The following is a 20,522-nucleotide window of genomic DNA, read 5'->3' as shown; positions in this document are numbered from 1 at the left end:
TATTTTCTCTTTGCTGTTACGAATCTCTTGTTGCTGATATCGCTACGACTTCGTTTGAGTTTAAGCTTGAATTTAAACGAAGCAGAATCTGGTCGGTGACCAAGGGGCATGTCCTTAATTTACACAGTGTAATTTAAAAAACAATTAAACTTAAACTATCCAATTTGCTCGCTTCACTGCAATAATGAATAACTGTGTGCTAAAGAATGAGGTGACTGCAAGTGAGGTAAATTTGAACCGATGACAATCGAACATTATAGCTAAGCAGTGAATCAAAGTTGGAATTTTTGTTCCTTTTTTATTGGATGAAACTTGCCACTTTATGAGTTTAGAAATCTTATGCCGGACTCATCTCTTTAACAAACTAACATGGTCTCGATACTTAGTATCGTCTAAGACCGCAGTCTCTATTTAGCTACAAAGAACAACTGGGGTAAGAGCGAAGGAATATTATTAAATGCAGGAATGTGTTCTTTCTGAATATCTCTAAATTTTAAAAGATTGTATTTCAAAATGTGAAAATCCTTAAGCGGCGAATAATAGCAGACATCTTTGTTAAGAGTGTGTAATGTTATTGTATATTGAGTTCCTTTTTCATTTTTAGATTGCAGAAATGCCCAAATGAAAAGGTTTCCCTAAGGTCGGACAATAATCCCTCAATAAGCTTATAAATGAGGGAAATGGCGTTCAAAAACTTAAAACAGTATCTGGTAATTTGAAGGTGCGTCTACGTTGTTCATAAAATTATGCCCAGCGGTATTGAATATATTTCTTCTTGATTGGGAGGTTTAGCCTTGCTAGTCACAGTTGGTGACATACATGAAGCCAATTTTTTTAGAATATTGTTTTGAATGACACGCTCAACTGGCGTAATCAACTTTACCCTCTTGAGCTTTTGTCCACTTTCTAAGCTTGTAGGTATAATATCATGAGTTGCAGTAACTCGCACAAGGATGTGGCCTAAGATTTTGAAAGATCAGGTTAATTTTTTTTTAAAGTAAGTGCGCAGCACTCCGCTGTTTTGGTTAACTTGGTCGGGCATCATTCAGATTCTTTCCTATTGGTATCTATGGATTCAAGTTTTGTTAAGTTTCTGTAATGTAATGGGCAGAAATAACTCTTTTGTGCTGGTATGGTTGATCATTATTTTCCAACCAAGACGAAACGATTAAAAAAACATGGTTAGCATAGTTCTTGAAGTCGAGCGCGGGCTTTAGAAGCCCACATTTGCGCTCGCTATAAACATGGCAAAATGGAGGTTACTTGTTTTGACTGAAAACGGTATATATTCTGCTGGGAGACTGGTTAAGGCGATTTAAAAAAATTCTTCGATGACAAACAATCTTTCTCTTCGAATCCGTAATCTCTTCTCTCGTGCACTAGAAATTATCTCGGCCTTCTTACTTTAGTCTTAAATTAAGCCACGATCGAAGAAATAAATTTAGTGATCTTTCGTGATCAGACAAACTGAAAGCGCAAATCGTGATAGAGATTCTCCACGCACTGAAAAAAAAAGTTAAGTAACTCCAGCAATTCGAGGAAGGGATATTTCATGGACTGATTTTTTTCTAAATGTCTATAGGGTGTGCTAGCTTTTACAGATCGTAAATGGCCGCAAACAAATTCATAAATTGATTTTTAATTTTCATTGTTATCGGCGAAAAGATTTGTCCGGGAACCGCTGACCGGGAACCGCTGCTCAGTTCTCATGGTGAATATAACTCTAAACCAATCGATAAACATTCTTCGAGTGAATGGGATGGGTGGGTTGGAAAGTCTTCAGTATTGCCTTTTCCCGACATCATTTTAAGTGATACCCATCTTCTCGATTTAATTTTGGTTTATGGTCTGAGGACTAACGTCATAGCCGTAACGATGAAAACAAAGAAATTATTAAAAAATCATCCTTTATTATCTTTGAAACTTTTCACAAAGTGGAAGTAAACTAAGTCTGAAGTGTGGTTTTATCCCTTCGAAGTCCATAAGGCCATTTATTGTTTCCAGGAATTTGAAGGAAGACTTACATAAATGACATCTTTTTCAACACACGCTTCCTCATATGTATTCCACGATCAATAATCATTCCCTTCCAGAATTTCGTCCAGGTTAGATGACCACTTTTTACTTCACTCAATCGTTTATTCAATCTAAATGGTGCAAAATGACAGTTATTTAGTGAGATAGGTATATGAAGCCAGAGGTATGAGAAATCTTACTTTTAACGCCGTTCCTAAGAAAAAAAGGCTATCGAACAATTTATTTTTGAATTTCCTTTAATTTTCCCTACCAATGTCTGTTTAAAAAAACACAATAAAAAAAGATTGGTCACCGTGATTGTTTAAGAGATGTGATGGACCAAACATACCCCATTTGACCCGTACTGAAACGAATAACGCTACATTTCGCGGTTGCTGAAAGCAAGGCTTTTGACAATAACACTTGAAAAATAGGAAGTCTCAAACGTATGTAACGGTTTGATATATAATTTGTGGAAAAATGACACAATTTTAAAACGATATCGACTCAAAACACTCCTCGATTTGTTTCTTTCAAGGTCGTGATTTACATCCTCGAGCAAGAACAAAAGACAATCATACCTGTTTACCTCATTGATTGAAAACCAATACCGTGTTCTCCGAATACGTACGCGCTTATTTGCTTGATTTTTATGCACATTACAGGATGTGCAGTGCAATACTGAGAAATCACCTTACGACGAAATTTTCTAATCGAGTACAAATATCCTACGATATTGGACAGTTGTCTTTTTTGTGCTGTAAAAAATATGATTAAGGTCGGCTGCTTGCGCTACGCTTCTCTATCTGCTTCACTTCACCCACTTGCGAATGAAACGAACCGGTTGAATTATAAATGATTTATTGACGTTTTGTTTGTATTTTGACTCGCCCTGCGAGCTCGTCGTTAAAATACTCAGCGATACTGCACACCAAAACGTCTAATAAGATATATTATAATATATTTTATATATATTGTACGGAGAAATTAGATGCTAATCACTTTTAGGGGTCAAAAGATTCGAGAAGTTTATAGATGATAAGGCGAGTATTAAGAGCCACAGGCAAACCCATTTACTCACCAAGCACAGTAGCCCCATTTTCGGTCAAGATCGAAAACTTTTGTGACTGAACACCATTTTTTGTCAGCGTCTTCAGCTGTGCATCTCCAGAAAACTGTGCCTTTGTAAATAAAGGGAAGCCTACAACATGCTCCCTGTGCATTTCCCCCGGCTGTAATATGACCATCTTTACATACTTAAAAGTAAAATGACACAAGGTCAATCCTATACCTGAACTTGAATCAATGTTTTCCTTGACGTGGTCAGTTGAAATGACACTTGCTGGGTTGAGAAAAAACTTTATAGGGCCCACCAACTCTTTCAGCTCTTCGAACGTTTTAACCTGCTTACTCATCTGATCCTTAACAAGTAATTTAGTGTTAATTAGCCACCGTAAAGGGTAAAAAAGCTGACGTTTCGAGCGTTAGAGCGATTGGATCCGACGAAGGGCTAACGCTCGAAACGTCAGCTTTTTTACCCTTTACAGTGGCTAATTTACGTTTTCAACTCAGTTGTTAACACTTAATTACCTGCTATACTCTCCCACCGACGCAGCACCACAGTTCCTTTACCCCCGTTGCTCCTTAACAAGTTTTGTCATGTATACTTAGTCAAAAAAAACCTTTCATGTTGATACGATACGATTTAACTGAAAAAACTACGATTGCACTCGAACAGTAGAACGTATATTGTTCTCAGATTTAGCTTAACTATGAAGTGTAGGTCCTGTACTCATTTTTCGTCTTAGATATATCATGTAATTATAATTATTTTATTGATAGCTTACCAGATTTACTTAAACCTCGTCGTTTACTCTTGCCTGCTTTGTCGATCTGCATTTTACAGCAATTCTTTGGACATGATCTGGAACAGGATGTGTGGCAGCTAGCAGGACAAACTGACGTGGATCGAACACTAAGAGGGGATGATGAGTAGTTATCTAGAACTGGAATTCTCCTTTTTTCATGTTGTGCTGTCTTGCAACACTGCATTGGGCATTTATCATGGCAGCTATGGTAGCAGTTAGCTGGACAGGGAAGGGTTAGTGTGTAGGAAGAAGTATCACGAGTTACGCCCGACTGCGTCGTCGAACAGCATTGCCGTGGGCAAGTATTGAAGCAAACTCTGAGACAGATAGGTTGACAGTGGACTTGTGATGGGTCGACACTGGGCACGTAAGGAGAAGGAAGCGAAGGAAGATTACAGCAGCGAAAGGGGCAATCAGGGGCACAGAATTTACTGCAAATAGCTGGACATTCTGATGATGTATTTGGAATCGGTGATACTTGCTGGGCTGTCGACCCTTGCTGAGCCTGTTAAGGCAATAAAGTACATGTTCCCTTTTTCTTGGAAACTGAGATGTAGACCTGACTGATCATTACTCACAGCAGATCTCCTTATTTTCTTTGATTTGACGTCCCCTTCTAAGAGAGTGTTACCTGATTCAATGTTGCTTGTAATGTCTGCTGCGTATTCCTTTGTCTCATGTTCTTTACACAGCAGTAGTCAGGACATGAATCGATGCATTTCCCATCACACGCAAAGGAGCATGGTCCGTAAGAAATCTTGGGCTGAGGAGCCGAACCAGGGGCATCACCTTGGAGTTGACAGTAAAACTAAATTCAGATAAGTGGAAAAGAAAGGTCATAACCCGCTCGAACAGAATGAATTGCGGACGGAATGGCAATTCTCAGCATTTTCTGTTTTATTGCAACGGGAAGCCCACTGTCTGTGTATTATTATTCGAATGAGTCTCCGCAGTCTTAAATGTGAACGGCTTTTTAACCTATCACATAGTTTTTTTAAAAGTCTATCGTCCATTTGCTACATTGTTTTGTCGTTTTCATTCCGCTTTCGCGATAATGAAACCGTAGAAGAGGTCGTCCTGTATGGAAAGAAAGCCTCCCTATTATGTGGCTTCCAGAATCAACCCGAGTTAAAATCATGGAATGAGTGAAACACAGCTTTAGTACTTTTAAAGGAAACGAACAGCAACAGACAGAAAACGTAGTCAATATACCTCTTCCAAACTAGCGGTTTAGTCGTGCTCTAATCGATAATACCTTTTTGTTATGAAAATATTGGCAAAAGGCACGGCTATTTTGATACCCATCAAAGTCGCGTGGGTTTTTGAGACCCAGTTTTGAGTTGCCAGAAAAAAGTGACAAAAACAACGCGAGAAGCACACTGGTTGAGGTTGGCCCTTTGAAGACTTGTGTGAAAGTTTACCTTCTTGAGAGAAAGAAGCTGTCCCTTTGAGTTTTTCTGTGTTGATGCAAATTACCAACAAAGTTATGGTGGAATTTTTTTACCTTACCTCCACAATAGCCCCACTGTTTGTCAATATCATAGTTGTACGTGGTGGCACACCAGGGCTTGGATGCATCGTGAGTGGTGCAGGTTGGGTGTATTGTACCTTTATACACGAAAGGGAAATGACAGCAGTTACCATTTGAATTACCTCCATGAGAAAGGAAGCATGCTGCACAGAATCCCCACAGCTTGTCTTTGTCGTAGTCACTTGTGGATGAGCACCAGCGGTAACCTCTCTCAGCCCTCGTGCAGCGGTGTTGCGGGCTGCCTCGATAGATGAATGGAAATATGCAACAGGCTCCCATTGAGGTCCCTCCATGAGTCTGCATACATCCTGTGTTTTCCAAAAACAACCCAATGAGATGAAATTTCAGGCGGTTCGGAGGGTTATGAATTTTGACAGTGGTTTTTATTTTGTTTCTCTTATTTTCTCAGAAGGCAGTAAGATAAGGGCGCATGGGAATGTATTTTTTTGCTTTATGCAACAATTTGTTGATTAACAACGAGCAGGCTGATAACGTTATTATGCGCGCTGGTGGCAAAAAGGAAAGTTTAATGGGACATTTCTGGTCTGGCATGAACAAAATAGTGCCAAGGACCCTTTTTAAAGCTGACTATATTTTGTTTCCTTTTTGGTGAGAAAATTAGCCTCTCTCATTTCGCACGTAGTAACACAAGTCAGGTTTCTTAAACCACAATAACGGAGCAAAAACTGTTTTTTATGCTTTTATCGACATAAAGCCATGAGAGTCCTTTCAAGGCAAGCTTTAAAAGGCTTCATCGAGTTTTATAAATTTTTTGTCATGAAATTTAACTATTCTTTAAGAGGTGAAAAATGTAACAAATTGATCCTCTGTAGCAACGTAAGTACCCTTTTTCATTGATATATGTTTCTTTATTTGTTCATGGGATCACTTGGCTCACTGCAAGCGAGTTCGACAATGTCTTTCAAAAATCAAAAGTCGAGACCGCTGCGCAATGGCCAGAACGCTAGTTATATTGCTAATGTAGCTTCCGCAAGCTTCAAATAAGTATCAACTTTGAATATTTCAGAATGAGTGTAATCAATTTGACGTTTTACCCACAAACTTATTTTCCACCAACCTGGAACCAAGGGAGGCGTTGAAATTGGTGGTAGTGTTGGCAAGGTGACAGAAGCAACTGTTGGCAATGTGATTGGATTTGGTGTGGATGATGCGCATGGAGGTAAAGTATTAGATGGTTTCGGGGACGCTGAGGGTGAGCATGAAGGGGGGGAAACAGGAGGAGGATGAACGGTAGGAACAGGAGGAACAAGAGAAGGGGGAGCAGGAGGAGGTGTATTGGTAGGAGGAGCAGGGGAAGTAGGAGGAACAGGAGGAGGTGGAGCGGGAGGGGGAGCAGGAAGAGGGGGAGGAACAGGAGGAGGTGGAGCGGGAGGGGGAGCAGGAAGAGGGGGAGGAACAGGAGGAGGTGGAGCGGGAGGGGGAGCAGGACGAGGGGGAGGAACGAGAGGATTAGGTGGAAGGACTGGAGGGGGAGAAAGAGTGGGAGGGGGTGCAGGACGAGGAAAAGAAGAAAGAGGAGCAGGAGGAAAAGTAGGAGAAGGTTTGCAAGGTGGAGAGCCAGGGGATGGAGGCTTGCCATTTGGCCAGCAGGGTGGAGGTGTCGTAGTTTTCGGCGTGGTGAAAGCTGTAGTAGAGGTACGACATGGGCGAAGGGGTATCCCAGGAGTACTTATTACTTTTGGGCCACATGGAAATGGTGATGGACTAGGGGTACATGGACCAGGCTTAGTTGTAGAATAAGATAAATTTGACCCTGTGGGACTACAAGGTGGTGGGGTTATAGGGGGCTTGGTAGTTCTAACAGGCATAGGTGGGGAAGGGGGAAAGGGAGGCGGAGGAGGAGGAGGAGGAGGTAGAGGTGGTGGTGGTGGTGGGGGTTTCACCGGTGGAGGGGACGGTATTTGTGGTGAAGGAGGAGTTGGATGGACGTGCACATGAGGAGTAGTATGATGAGGAGGAACATGAGGTGTAGAAGGAGGGCGAGGAGGAGGAGGCGGAGGAGGAGGAGGGTGAGGAGGAGGCGGAGGAGGAGGAGGGGGAGGAGGAGGCGGAGGAGGAGAAGGGGGAGGAGTAGGAGGTGGAGGGTCAGGTGGAGGGGGAGGAGGTGGAGGAGGAGGTGGGGAAGGAGGTGCTTGTGTTTGTGGTATAGGTGGCGGCGGAGAGGTAGACAAGGTAGATTTTGAAGGCTTAGTCGTGAAGGGCCTTAGTGTCGTCGGCTTCTTAGTTGGAAAACCTGCAAAGCCATAAAAAAGTAATAGATTAAAAGTAACAAATAAAAGGGTTGATGTTGAATTATTCTTTATGCAAATTCGTATTTTGTGATACCAATATGCGAACTGATACCTTGGTGAGAGGAGTTAACGAGAAGCAAGCCAAAATGTGAAACAAAATGTGAAAGCTAAAGTAATCGTAACTTACTTGGTTTTGGCCTTGACGTAACTGTCACATATATAAAGTGATGGCATTGAAATCCTGGAGTCACATACAAGGTCTCCTTTCCCTCCAAGAGAATCTTGCGTTTTCCAGCCGGATCTCTCGCCCAGAAACTTACAAAATGTTTGCCAGTTGATGGGATTTCACTCTTGTCAAGAAATAGTTGCTGACTATCTCCTAAGTCTTCCATGACCTACAAGTTATATTATACACCTAATTTATGGTCCCCAGCGAAACAGTTCGTTTTGTTTTCTCGAGAGTCCTGATGTTTCCCGGGACGAAGTCGAGGGAAACATCGATCAGGACTCAAGGGAAAACAAAAGAAACCAGTTTCCCGAGGGACTAAACATGAAGTGCTTTATCATGTATTTAGACTTTCCCTTCAACAATCATGGCAAAAAACAAAAAAAAGTGCTGTTGTATTCGGCGCGCGGGCAACAACTGCGCAATTGTATCACGGTCGGGATACATTTGAATTCGATCGGTGGCACGTGACCAAGAATCAACCAATCACAGCGCTTGTTTTGTTGAGTGAAAGTCTAGGAATATAACAATACAGTTTTATAGTTTTTTCTTTTAATCATGGAATCAAAATTGCAAGTCACGGTTACGTTCTTTTTCATTACAAAATATTCATCGGTATTTGGGCTTATTCCCCTTAGCACAACCAATGAAGAAGAACGCTTTATAAATCCTAATGGAATGGAACGCACGTAATTATTTTTCTTATCACTGATTTCCCTGTTGCCATGCTCTGATAACTCAAACTATGATTGACTTCCCTTTGGAGCTCGAGGTTTCAGATAAATGTTTTGTTATAACAAGAACGATTTGCAAATTCCGATAAACTAATGATCGTCTTTAAAGCTCAAAGTTGACAACATCTTTTAGAAATCTAATCATTCCCATATGTTAGTTGTTCTATACCAATAAGTTTTTTTTCTTTTCTCAATAGTTTAGTACTATTGAGTTTAAAAGGTAAGCGTAGTTAGACCAAAGTTAACCGCCCTTTACCTGGGGTAAATATTTGTCATCGTAATTAGCATCAAGTGATCTCTTGACCACTTTACCACTTCCAATAACGTACTGGAGAAGTAGGCTGCGTCCTTTTACTAAATAACCCTCTGGTTTAAGACTGGAATGGAGCATAAAAGGAATACCTGCGTTATTCCAAAACTTTAGATACATGCATGGTTCTGCAAGAAAAAATAATGGTTCAATCAGAAGTGTGGTCATTTGTTTCGGTACCCTTCGGCTGATGAAAGCTGCTAAAGAGAACTCGGTGCATTTAAATATGGTTTGTTCGGATATATATATATATAAATGACGTTGGTTTTGGATGTAATCGATTAGGCCCCAAAGGAGGAGGATACTTTTTAATATATCATGAAGCATGTCGGGTTACTTTACCTTTAGGTTTATGAGGTGTTGCGGTCGTTGGAAGTGTTTTTGGTGTTGAGCTGATCGTTTTGACTGGGGTTGGCTTTGTTGTTGGTCTGTCTGTCGGGTGGGGTGGGTGGGGTGGTTTATTTGTACCGAAGCAGTTCATACGTGGACTCTCTGTAGCCGAAAGAGGTCGTAAAACAAATGCACAACGCCTCAACCAATTTATGCTATCTATGTGGAAGTCTGCCTCTAAATCCGCCCGGTGGTAGGTTTTATTCGAACTTCGACAAATGTACCACCCCTTTCGCTCTTTAAGGTTAAACTGAAAACCAGCTGAAAACGCTCGGGAAAACGCAAAGCTGGCGTCCTGCCCTAAATATGATGAAAAAAAAATTAACATCGTTATGACTTGACAAGTGAAGTTTCCAGCGTATTTGATGAATAAGCTCTATAACCATATGCAGACAAACAATGACCATACTGAAGTTGCCTACCGGACCGACTGTGAAGACAATTGATAAACTTTAATATCTACTTACTGAATGTCGTGTTTCCCGTCTTTCCCAGTATGAATTTGTAGTTTTTTTGGCGAACGTAGCTATCAGGTAAGCACACAGACTCAAATGATATAGACTGCTCATCTTTTGTGCCTGGAATAAAACCCGGAATCCTGACGACAAAGACCTAGCAACAAATTTCCAATAGGCGCGTATTAGTCATTGACGATACCAGTTGCTAGAAGACAAATAATTCGAAGATATTTCAAAAAACGATTTGATAATAACCTGACAACTTCGAGACAGCTCCAGTCTTCCAGAAGTAATTCGCCAACAGAGATTGACTTTCGGGTCCTGAAGAGCCGGTACATCAGTAGAGTAGATGACATACATGGCTGTACTCACAACTGTGATGGTGGGGAGAAACATCAATCCGGCACAATAAAGTTAAAATAACAGGGCGATAGTTTTTCATCTAACTTCCAACAATACAATAGCTTATCCCATAAGCACCAGAATCATTCCTGTTAATTTAAGTAAATAGTCTGGCTGTTCTGTGCGAAAATTAAAGGAAGTATGAGTTGCGGTAACAATGTTACAATAAGTACATCAGTAGGGCTTCGTCGTTGGTAACATTAAATTTTTGCTGTTCTGAAGTGTCCTTAAGGCCGCATTACGCAATCCAACGGCGGTATTTTGGTTGAATCGTGGATTTCAGTTGCTAAATATTTTTCACGTTTTCTTCATGATAGAGAATATAAAGGAAGCATCAGGGAAAACTTTTTCATTTTTACTCACTTTTCAAAGCGAACCCTCGCGGGTCTATAAGACCTTTTTTCTTTGCAAAAATCAAAGCGTTTATGCCAAGAGGTGGATAAATATAGACAAGTGTTTTATTGTGGAAAACAGCGTGTGTAAAAAGGCCAGTAATTGTCGTCCCTTGAGCTTCTCCTGAAGTCATCACATGGGTTCCTGTGATACCTAAAGTGACTCCAACTTGCGACTCCAACCCTCCGTTGCCTATTACATATGTATCTGTAATCAGTTCTGTTTGGGCACCCGCTGCTGCTCCAGCTCCAGCTGTTCCGGTTACATTTGCTTGAATTCCAGTCTGTGCTCCGGCATGGGATATTGCTCCTTGTTGCAATGGAGTAACACTCCCGTTTGCTGTATAAATGTTAAAAATCTTGAAGGAATAATAAGAATAACGAATGAATTGTAGGTGTAAATCGTTAAAAATCATGGAACTGCATTCTAATAAGGGTTAGTGTATTGAACGTGAACTTGACGCTAAGATAAAACCAGGTTGAAATCATGCGCTTAAAGTTAGATGTTTGAGTTAGACAAAAAGAGAAATCTGACCGTCCCTCCACTCATGAGGAACTCCCAGGCCTCTGGGAGCCTCTGAAGACGTAGCCACTGAACCTGTTTATGCGTAATCACGTCATAATGCCAGCGATAAGATACTTAGACTGGATCACTGAATGCCTAAGTAACACCGTACCGGTTTGTTAAAAGTACCAATTTTTAACAAAGCCTCTCTGAGTGTTTTAGTGGCTACTTTCATTGCCGTTTCTTTTGCTACTATTGCACCAGCCTCGGCTCCAGCTTTCTCTCCGGCCATGGCTCCTGCTTCTGCACCAGCTGTTGCGCCACTCTTCATTGCTTGTTTTACGCCAAGGGAGGCGCCAGCCTTGGCTCCCGCCTGCGCAGCAATTGTTATCAGAGTAGAGGAGGAGGTTTCGTTGACTGCGTTGGAGACATGAATACACTTCATTGGTACAGCTTTGAATAGTTTCATCGCATTTTAGTGAATAGCTGATGTTTTTTCATCGTTTTACTGCGCTCAAAAATGAATTAGAATGTCAAAGTAACGATAAAAGAATAATTACATTAATGATAAGAATGAGAATGATAAAACCTGACAATGATAACCACTCACTACTTGTGATCAAAGATTGATTTTTTCAGGTCAAAGAAAAAAAAAATCTATTTAACAGTCATCACTCAGTCCTACTCGTATCACCATACAAATGAGCGCAAGTTGACGACTTATCTTACGTCGTGGTTTGGGTGGTGTTGTTGTACGAAGAAACTCGGAGGGGATCGGATTGTGCTGTTTGCCGTCGGGAGTAATTACACCAACATCAAAGTTGTCACGGCCATATTGCTGTTTATGAAGTCCCTCGAGGTAGTAATAAGACCCTTTTATTAAGTGTATTCGTTGAGACTTTTGTTCGGGATATCTATAGGAAAAACGTTTTCTTGATCGTTATAAATGTAAAAAAGATAATATTATGACTTTTACCATGTGACCCCAACGACCCTTTGCGAGATTTTATTGATAACCAATAAACAAAAATCTCCTTATGTGTGAGCAGGGCCAGAAAAGCCGGGAGATACGAGTCGAAAGAAGAGTGGAAGAAAGATGAAAAGCAGTGGTCCTATGTAGAAATGCTCACTGACTAACCTCGGTCGAGCCAGACAAGAAAATAAACTGTGTTTGACCATTTTCCATGACGTACGAACCATGAAATAAAGTGTTAACTTACGCGGTAAAGCCCAAGTGAGAAGACTCGTGACCTTTGTCAACTCTAGCTATTTGCATTTTCCCGTCAGGGTTCTCGTCTAGGCTGAAGAACAACTTACCCTGATCGTCACTCGCTGAAAAGGAGGGTAATAAAATCTTTTTATTACCATTCAAATGAAGCGATTCTCTTAAGTGACAGGAGTGAAACTTGTCAGTTTGGGTGACAGAGAAATTGAACGATTGGCCGGAGTGAAAAATTTGGAATTTATAATGACTATTTAAACTGACTGTGAAGTCTTTGGGATAGCATTTAGTGCAATAAATTGAAAATTGATCGGCGGTGACATCATGGTAAATTAAATGGCGGTGACATCATGGTTTCACGTTTTCAACGCGAAAGCCCAGTTGTACAAAATAATGTTAATAACCTTTACGCAGTCACCCAAAATGTAAAACATTACCAGTCAATCAAAATTTCATTACATTTAGACTTTTATGTAAGAATCAAGGGCCTTGAACGCCATTCTCTTAAAAAAAAAAGCCTCGTTCCTATTTGGATTCATTGGGTTATTGCTTTTTTTGGCTGAATAGAAGGTAGCCAGATAGCTAAATTATTTAAATAGTTTGCAGTTTTTACCCGTTTTTTCCCCGTTTCTGATACCTATTTGGAAGATGTGATATCCTGTTTGAAGAGGCACAAAGTAACCTCTGACTCTTGATCCATAATTAGTTCCCCAGTCGTGCGGTTCGCTAAACTCTTTATTGTATTGAAGTGATGTTGGAAGCTTGGGAAATCTGGGATCTTTTAAAAGTTTTGTAACCAAATAGCCGTCAATATTATCCCATCTCTCTACGATGACTCCCTGTTGATATCTGATTTCTAGGAGAGGACAAGTTAACAGTAGGGTTAGATTGCGAGTTTTCTTTGGGTTCCGTGCAGCGCTTATAGCCAAGCCGAAGGCCGTTTTGCGTTGACCAAAGGATACAGTTCCGAACTCATTTTCTGCTTTTTTAGGCATTTTATCTATGAGCTTTTTGAACCGTCTTAAGGCTACAGTTTGTCGACGTTGGCGCTTCCGCGTGCTTTAAAAAACTGAACTTCTGTAGCTACATTCAGTACAGGTTAACCACTTATACCCGTAGTACAAGGGGTCGGATACGACAAAGGCCGAACGCTAGAATTGTCAGCTTTAGAAACGCTTTACGGGAAACAATTCACTTTATCGACTCAGTTGATAAAACCAAAGTATCTTATAGCTATGCTCTACTTGCCAAGCTCTACGGAAAAATGTTGAGGGGATTATCTTTGCTTCACTCTCCTCTCCACTACGCTCCTAATGTACTTCCTTACCTTCGTTTGGGTGAAAATGCCCAAAGAGGTCACGATATTGCGTTTCCTTTCTCTCTGCCATGATTAAAAATAGAAATGAGGACAAATAGTACTCACTTACGGGAAATTCAAGCTGATTTCACAGTAGTTAAATCAAAATTCGTATTCACAACTATTGTTCTATTTTTTTTTTAAGTCATTCTTGGCCGTGTTGAGAGTTGAATAAATAAAATATGGTCTGTACGTTGGGAGATCAGATTTTGATTATTTCTTTAGCATTCTCACATTTAAAATATGATCAGCTCAATTTTTCATAAATATACATTGGTTTACGCTAGAATTTTATCAAAAGAATTGTACTTTGAATTGCTATTATGATAAATAAATCTGTGATTTTTCGAGCTGCTTTTCAAGGCAGAAATTTAAAACTTTACGGTACCAGTCGTGTTGCTGACACACCTACATGTGAAAATTTTTGCAAATTTTAGAAGTTCGAATTCGAGCCATTTTCTCTGCCGAAAGATATTTTGAATTTTACGTGGATTAGTACCACAGTTGATATACTGATAACTGTATTTTATAACCGAATAATATTCTTTCAAACGTACTTACGTCTCACTTTACAAGGGCTTTTTGTATTAAGCATGTCAATAACATCGAAAATGTAATGTAAACGTGTTCGAAGATAATGTTTTCTATATGACTTACTAAAGAGGAGTACACAAGCTGATCAATCCTTACCTTCCTTTATCTTTGCCGCCCAGGAAGGCCAATTGAACATGTTCGTGAAAATGCCAAAGAGAAAAATCTGTGCACCTCTCATACTGCATTTTCATGACACACCAATCAGATCTGTGCCAAATACATGATCCACTTCTCAATTGTTACAAACTTGAGATATAATAAATCTAATTTCCTTATTCATTTAAAGTGTAAATATCCGTACTAACTCCCCACCTGCTGACTTATTTGTTCGTGTCACCGAACACGTCATGATGTAATCCAAAGTGAAGAGTCCTTGCTAATAGGTCGACACTTTACCGGCTGGGAACTTGTTCGTTGATGGAATTAATATGATAATTTTTTAAGTGGGAAAGAATTCTGTTTGCGCACCTTCGTGACCTTAACACGAACAAGAAGAGGAAGGAATGGTGCATCTAAGGTCACGCAAAATAAAAATAAAAATGTAACTACAGTATAAAACGAAGCAAACTCTTGTTTAAGGTCACTGATGCGATAATTATCGGCTCGAAAATTATGCTACAATTTGACTATCAGCATAACATGGAAGAAAACACAGAAGTCCTTGTAAAGAGCACTTCCATTGAGGCAAACATGGAATTTGTTCCTAATACAGCATTTTCATCACAGTCGCCATTGTGATCTTTCCCGTAAGAAATGTCAGCTTCTTCATCGTAATCAACATCATCATTGTCATGACTATCAAAATTTCAAACGCCATGATAGTGAGGAGAGATACGAATCTTTAAGTTTAGGTGGAAATTAGCCTCTGATTGTACTACTGAAACCAACAAACAACTATTATTACTAACATAGAGGCGAGACAGCGTGGCTGAGTGGTTAAAGCGCTGGGTTTAAGCCCTCAACCCCTGCTACTCACTGGGATTGTTCTCGGTTGTCCTGAGTTCATCTCCTTGGCTGCGCTTTGTATATGGCCAAATGGTCTGCCTCCTGTCAGTTGGAGTTTTATACACTATTTATTTATTCATAATGTGGATCAATATTTGTATCTGGGCAACGGAACTCGATATCGATTTGTCGCACTCGATTACCATTCCTGCTCGATAAGCAAACGACGTTGGATCAATATTTGTTTCTGGGCAACCGAGCTCGATATCGATTTGTCGTACTCGATTACCCCATTCCTGCTCGATAAGCAAACGACGTTTGATAATCGAGCTCGATAACTACAAGTCGTGCTCGATCGCTAATCGGATACGGGATCAATATTTGTTTCTGGGCAACCGAGCTCGATATCGATTTGGCTCTCGATCATGAGACACGGACCTCGTTGCGTTCGGTCCGTACGTCATGACTTCGAGCTAAATATTTTCCCGTCCCACCATAATACTGATTTAGTTTTCGATTTTGGAGGCACGACTGGATGTGTCCTATGGTTTCCATGGTGACAATTTTTTTCTTTTTTTTTTTGTTGCTTTATTTTCTACACGGTCCCACAAGCTTGTAAACCTCACCATGTTTGAATAAGGTTTATTGTGGTGCACATGCATTGTACTGTAAATTATCTGGGGAAAATGATGTTATGGTGTTTCTTTTATTTCTGTGTTGAATTTTATATTAGTAGTAGAGTTTACTTCTATACTTATTACGAAGAGCCAAACTGTTTTGAGAAATATTTTGAAGAACTTTTCTCGAAGAAGGGCAATCTGTTTTGAGCTATCTTAAAATGAAACGCTGTAAACTCCGTTAAGAGAAAAATTTATTTAAAAAAAAACCTGTTAAAATACCTTAACCTTTTTCAGGGAGTTTGACATACGAATCGGTCCCTGAAGATTAATATTGTTCACACTTTAACACTGACAAGAGCTAACCCCTTTTTTTTTTTAATGTTTTCAGTAAATCGGGCACCTGATACCTGGAGCTATGGCGGGTGTTCTGTCCTGAATCACCGAGCTAAATTTATTCTGGTAATTTTGCGTTAATAACTGAGTTGAAAACGTAAATTGGTCACCGCAAAGGGTAAAAAAAAAATAACGTTTCGAGCGTTAGCCCTTCGTCAGAGCGAGGGGCGAAGGGCTAACGCTCGAAACGTCAGCTTTTTTACCCTTTACGGTGGCTAATTTACGTTTTCAACTCAGTTGTTAACACTAAATTACCTGCTATACTCTCCCACCGACGCAGCACCTCAGTTTCTCTAGAAACTTACTCCCTTTATAACTTTATTCTGGTTTCTGTAAGAGATGTCTGAGCTCGCAAGGAAAGCCTCCTACTTGAAATCTTATAGAGCGTTACCACTCACGTTGCATGCAAATTTATTGGAACTAAAGAAAGTGTTCACTGAAGAAAAAAGTTTAACTCCCACAGGATTGGTTTGGTACACCAACATGGCCGCCGTTGGATTGTTTTGGAACACCGATATATGATAGGGTTAGGGGAGGGTTAGTCATCCTTAATGCTTACTACTGTATTTAAAGATCAATACTAAAAGGCTTCTTCTTGTTGTGTTTATAGCACCTCGGGCATGGGAGGTAGCTGATAAGACGCCCGCGGCAGACACAAAAGAGACATGTTATCATCAACGGGTTTTTGGACTGGAAAAGTACTTTTACAAACTCAGCGGAACCTGTAGCAAACTAAACTGTAGAGACGTTTCATGAAATGACAAGCAAGTTCAGAAACTTCGATCTTAAAGCGTTTTCTTGTAAAATAATCCTTTCTTCAAATAGATCTGTGCAAATTTTCTCATATTTGTTATCTTGACTAAATTTGAGCATACGCCCGTCTGAAAAAAAATGTCTTATTAAATCCGCTTCAGGAGCTCTGCGCGTATTTGAATTCATGTTGTTTTTAAGAATAGTGTGCCTTAAAACCAATAACGTTATATTGGTATAGCTTTGGAGTACTTCAGGGTTGTCCAGTGATCTTTGAATTGACCGTATATCAATTTACTGTAGTCGAGTGTAAATCTTCAAAGGGCCGCTACTTTCGGGGGGGACGGTTACTTTCGGGGTTCAATAGAAAGGTAAAAAATTAACGTTACTTCGGGGAACAGTTATTTTCGGGGAGGGCGTTTCTTTTGGAATTCTGCGGTATCTTCGATTCATATGCAACTCGTTCTTGGAGTTCCTACTACGGCCGTCCATCGAGGAGCAACGCCTTGGATATGACCTTCTGTAAACGTACATGGGGGCTACGTTTGGTTTTTTAGATTTTATTAAACATGGAATAGTCGTAAGTAAAACATTTAACAGTTACCGCTGGATCACTGGATATCATGATTGAGTTATGCGAAAATTGCTTTTTGAGTGACCATGAAAATCAAAGTTATTAGTTTGCGAAGACTTAAAAACGTAAATGGACACAGTCTTTTGTAATATGATTTGACATTTTTCTTTCCCATTGGTCACAGGAAAGATGCGAAAACGTAATAAAATCAAATCTGGCATAAGGAATCTCGTTCGAATTAAGAACAAGTCATAATATGTCGCCTACATTATTTTTGATCCACCTACACTCAATTTGTATTTGAAATCCTAAGGCGAAAATCTAGGGAGGCTGAAAGGCTAGTGTGTCGATCGTGAAAGGAACGTAATTCTAAAAGAATGCTTTTGGAAAGTTACAAGGCTTTATACCACTGACCGATGTCAAATTTTGCAAATTTTAGCGATTATAACTTTTGGAAAACGTTGAATTGAAAAAATCCGCTTCTGTTTTGCTGATCGTTTACATATAAAATCATCTGTCTAAACACGACATCCATAAACTTCCACCAGTCTGCTATGTCTGAAAAATTTGAGCTCAGTCGCATCGAAAGTAGCCAAGATATCAAAGTTTTGAAAGATGTAGCAAAAGAAAAATGGGATCAATATCAGTATCTGGGCAACTGCCCACGTACCCCTCCCTTCACCCAACATTAACCCTGACTTGTTATCAATTGACTATTGTTGAGTTAGGGGAGGGGCAGGTAGGCAGTTGCCCAGATGCTGGTATTGATCCGAAAAATGTTACCTTGCGAATTTATTCAAGGCCAAGTGATTCCCGTGGCCTTAAAACGAACAAATTAAAGTGCTGCGTTAGTAAATGCATACAAAGAGGGCAACATTGCCACAAAAAATTTTGCATAATTTGCCTGTAAGGCCCCCCTCTCCATTGACGCCACATCTGTTCGTCGAGGTATGATTGAAGATCTTCTTTTTTCATACCCCTTCGTATTTTTTGCCCTAACTTAGCGGGGGTAAACCTGAAATTTGCTCAAAAACTGAGTTTTTTGTTTTCCTCGGAATTTGCAGCTTTGGGTATTCAACTTCGCTATGGAAAAATAATTTTCTACTTATTTTCACTATTTTTGCCTTTTTGAGCGATTTCAAAATTCCCGCTCTGGCTAATGGTGTGGTTACCATGGCAACGAGAAGAGCATTTTTTGGATTTTTCAGTTGTTTATGATGTGTTATTCTGGCAACTAAGCTCCCAAACGGGCAGGATTTAACGAGAGATACTTTATGTAGTCTTATCTGAAGGGTTTTCTAGGGTCAAACCCATTATGGGATAGATTTAGAGGCAGTTTTGGTCGAATGTGACACTCGGTGTACTCGGAGCAACGAAAGGAAAAGTTATAATCAAAGGAAAAGTTATATCGAAAATTGTCGGAGAGAAAAGTAGATCTGTCTAGAGGAAGAAAAGAAAGAGAAGTTTTTCTGGAAGGCGAAAACAGAAACAAGAGTCTGAAGAAACAGCTCCCGATGTTGACGAAATCGCCGCCTCAACTCCGAGCACTTCGCTGGATGAAAATCAGCTCTCCGACTCGGACTCTAAAGAAACCGTTGGTTCCTCCAGAAAGAAAATGAAATATGCCGCTTCTTTTAGACAGCTCTGATGAAGAGTATACCTTCAATACCGAGGAAAGCGAGGGATTTAGATTAATAAATGAGAAAAATTTATCCACGGCCGTCTCAAAGGCACACGTGTGTGAGAAAGGTGAGAAATTTTTTTAAATCTATGTCTTTCTCTGTTCTCGATTATGACTTATTTCCCATATCATATCGACCCATAGTTCCAGTTTTTCCCTGCTAAATACACTGATTTATCTATTAAATCTTGGATTGGGTAAGAGAAAGATTTTTAGGTATTGTGCATATACACTGTAAACAAAAAATTATGGGGAAAAATCTCAGAATGTGTATTTCTGACTTGAGGTCTTTACTTTGCTTATAACAAAATTGCCCGATTTATCTTACAATTTTCACTTGATTTGTCTTTAGGCACCTTAACTCTTGAGGAAGATAAAAGTGCAAGAGTGGGGGTTACAGTTTTCCCTTCAGTGTAGTTCCTGTGAGGAATCCAGTCCACTTCCACCATCCAGTGGTGTGACCCAGTTAGGGAAATCATATGACATTAACCGCCGAGTCTTTTAGTAGGCTAAAAATCATGGAGAGGCTTTGTATCCCTGGTGGTGTTTGTACAAGAGTGGCAACACATGCAAAAGACAGTAAAAGTCCAATTTGCAGGTTATGCAGAAGGAAAAGAGATGGCGTCAAGGGAAGCGACTTCTGAGGACTCATCGAGAGGAAGCCCTTCAAGAAGCTGAAGGAGTTACTTATGAACCAGGAGGCTTTTAAATTACTTTTAGATACTCCTGTGGACAAAATATGGACACTTGGGCCACTATAGTGGTTACATATTGTAAAAAATTAAGTTTGATTGCTATCTGTAAGTTTAAAGGCTATTTTCTCATTACGCAAAATTTTGTCTTCAAGAAAAGATATCTTGACAACAATTTATCCAATTGAACTGAAATTTTCAGCATTTGTTCCTTTTGATAAGTTTTGTGTTATAGGCAGAGCAATTTTCCATATGATGTATGTACTTAAAGTTATGAAGTGAAACACCCCTCTGATTTTCCATGTCAAATTTAATTGATCATCATTTAAAATGTTTTCAACATATTAGAAATCCCTCTGCTTATAACAATAAGCAACATGTCTTCTTTGAATTGATACTAAAAATATTATTTTTTATTAATTCCAGAAGGAGTTCTCTTTTCTTAAGTAACCCCTGGTAGAACCCTGCAGGTGGCTCAATTAAACGAGTGGTATCCTATTACAATAGACATGTTGAGTCTGAAATATTTTTTTTCATGATCTTCAAGTCATAAGCTTTCCAGGGATATATAGTTTGCCTAAGTTTTGAAGTAAGTCCTAGCTGTGAAAAA

At 39.8% G+C, this 20,522-nt stretch overlaps 1 protein-coding gene and 1 long non-coding RNA gene across 5 annotated transcripts; one reads left to right on the top strand and one right to left on the bottom strand.

The window, feature by feature from the left end:
* Positions 1-1,890: 1,890 nt before the first annotated feature.
* Positions 1,891-15,319, bottom strand: LOC113670262 (uncharacterized). Of its 4 annotated transcripts, XM_089205176.1 has the most exons (19): positions 15,234-15,319; positions 14,354-14,464; positions 13,634-13,687; positions 12,944-13,162; positions 12,305-12,416; positions 11,814-11,998; positions 11,257-11,501; positions 10,551-10,938; positions 10,041-10,159; positions 9,795-9,939; positions 9,280-9,627; positions 8,884-9,065; positions 7,855-8,062; positions 6,494-7,669; positions 5,389-5,723; positions 4,516-4,692; positions 3,864-4,389; positions 3,098-3,272; positions 1,891-2,147 (listed from the first exon to the last, which is right to left on the bottom strand). In XM_089205176.1, coding segments are annotated over exons 2-19 (4,677 nt in total). In that variant the 5' UTR covers positions 14,436-14,464; positions 15,234-15,319; the 3' UTR covers positions 1,891-2,146. The 4 variants fall into 4 exon arrangements, with proteins under 4 accessions (XP_089061302.1, XP_089061303.1, XP_089061304.1 ...); XM_089205177.1 differs by lacking the exon at positions 15,234-15,319 and having other exon boundaries at positions 4,516-4,673; positions 5,394-5,723; positions 14,354-15,186; XM_089205178.1 differs by lacking the exons at positions 3,098-3,272; positions 15,234-15,319 and having other exon boundaries at positions 14,354-15,198.
* Positions 15,320-18,545: 3,226 nt separating this feature from the next.
* LOC149046718 (uncharacterized) lies at positions 18,546-20,420 on the top strand. Its single transcript, XR_016186240.1, has 2 exons — positions 18,546-19,288; positions 19,573-20,420. It is a non-coding gene; the product is annotated as an uncharacterized LOC149046718 (long non-coding RNA).
* The last annotated feature ends 102 nt before the right edge of the window (positions 20,421-20,522 follow it).

The sequence above is a fragment of the Pocillopora damicornis genome, chromosome 4, assembly GCF_964200805.1.
Source record: "Pocillopora damicornis chromosome 4, jaPocDami1.2, whole genome shotgun sequence".
Taxonomy (NCBI): Eukaryota; Metazoa; Cnidaria; class Anthozoa; order Scleractinia; family Pocilloporidae; genus Pocillopora; species Pocillopora damicornis.
The sequence above is the reverse complement of the archived record's forward strand: the minus strand, read 5'-3'. Positions and strand labels throughout refer to the sequence as shown.

Coding starts and splice junctions, on each gene's coding strand:
- LOC113670262 (XM_089205176.1), bottom strand. CDS start 14,435: ATGAGAGGTGCACAGATTTTTCTCTTTGGCATTTTCACGAACATGTTC. Junction 11,502..11,813: donor AACACCACCCAAACCACGAC/GTAAGATAAGTC, acceptor TCTCCAACGCAG/TCAACGAAACCTCCTCCTCT. Junction 8,063..8,883: donor ATGACAAATATTTACCCCAG/GTAAAGGGCGGT, acceptor TATAACTTGTAG/GTCATGGAAGACTTAGGAGA.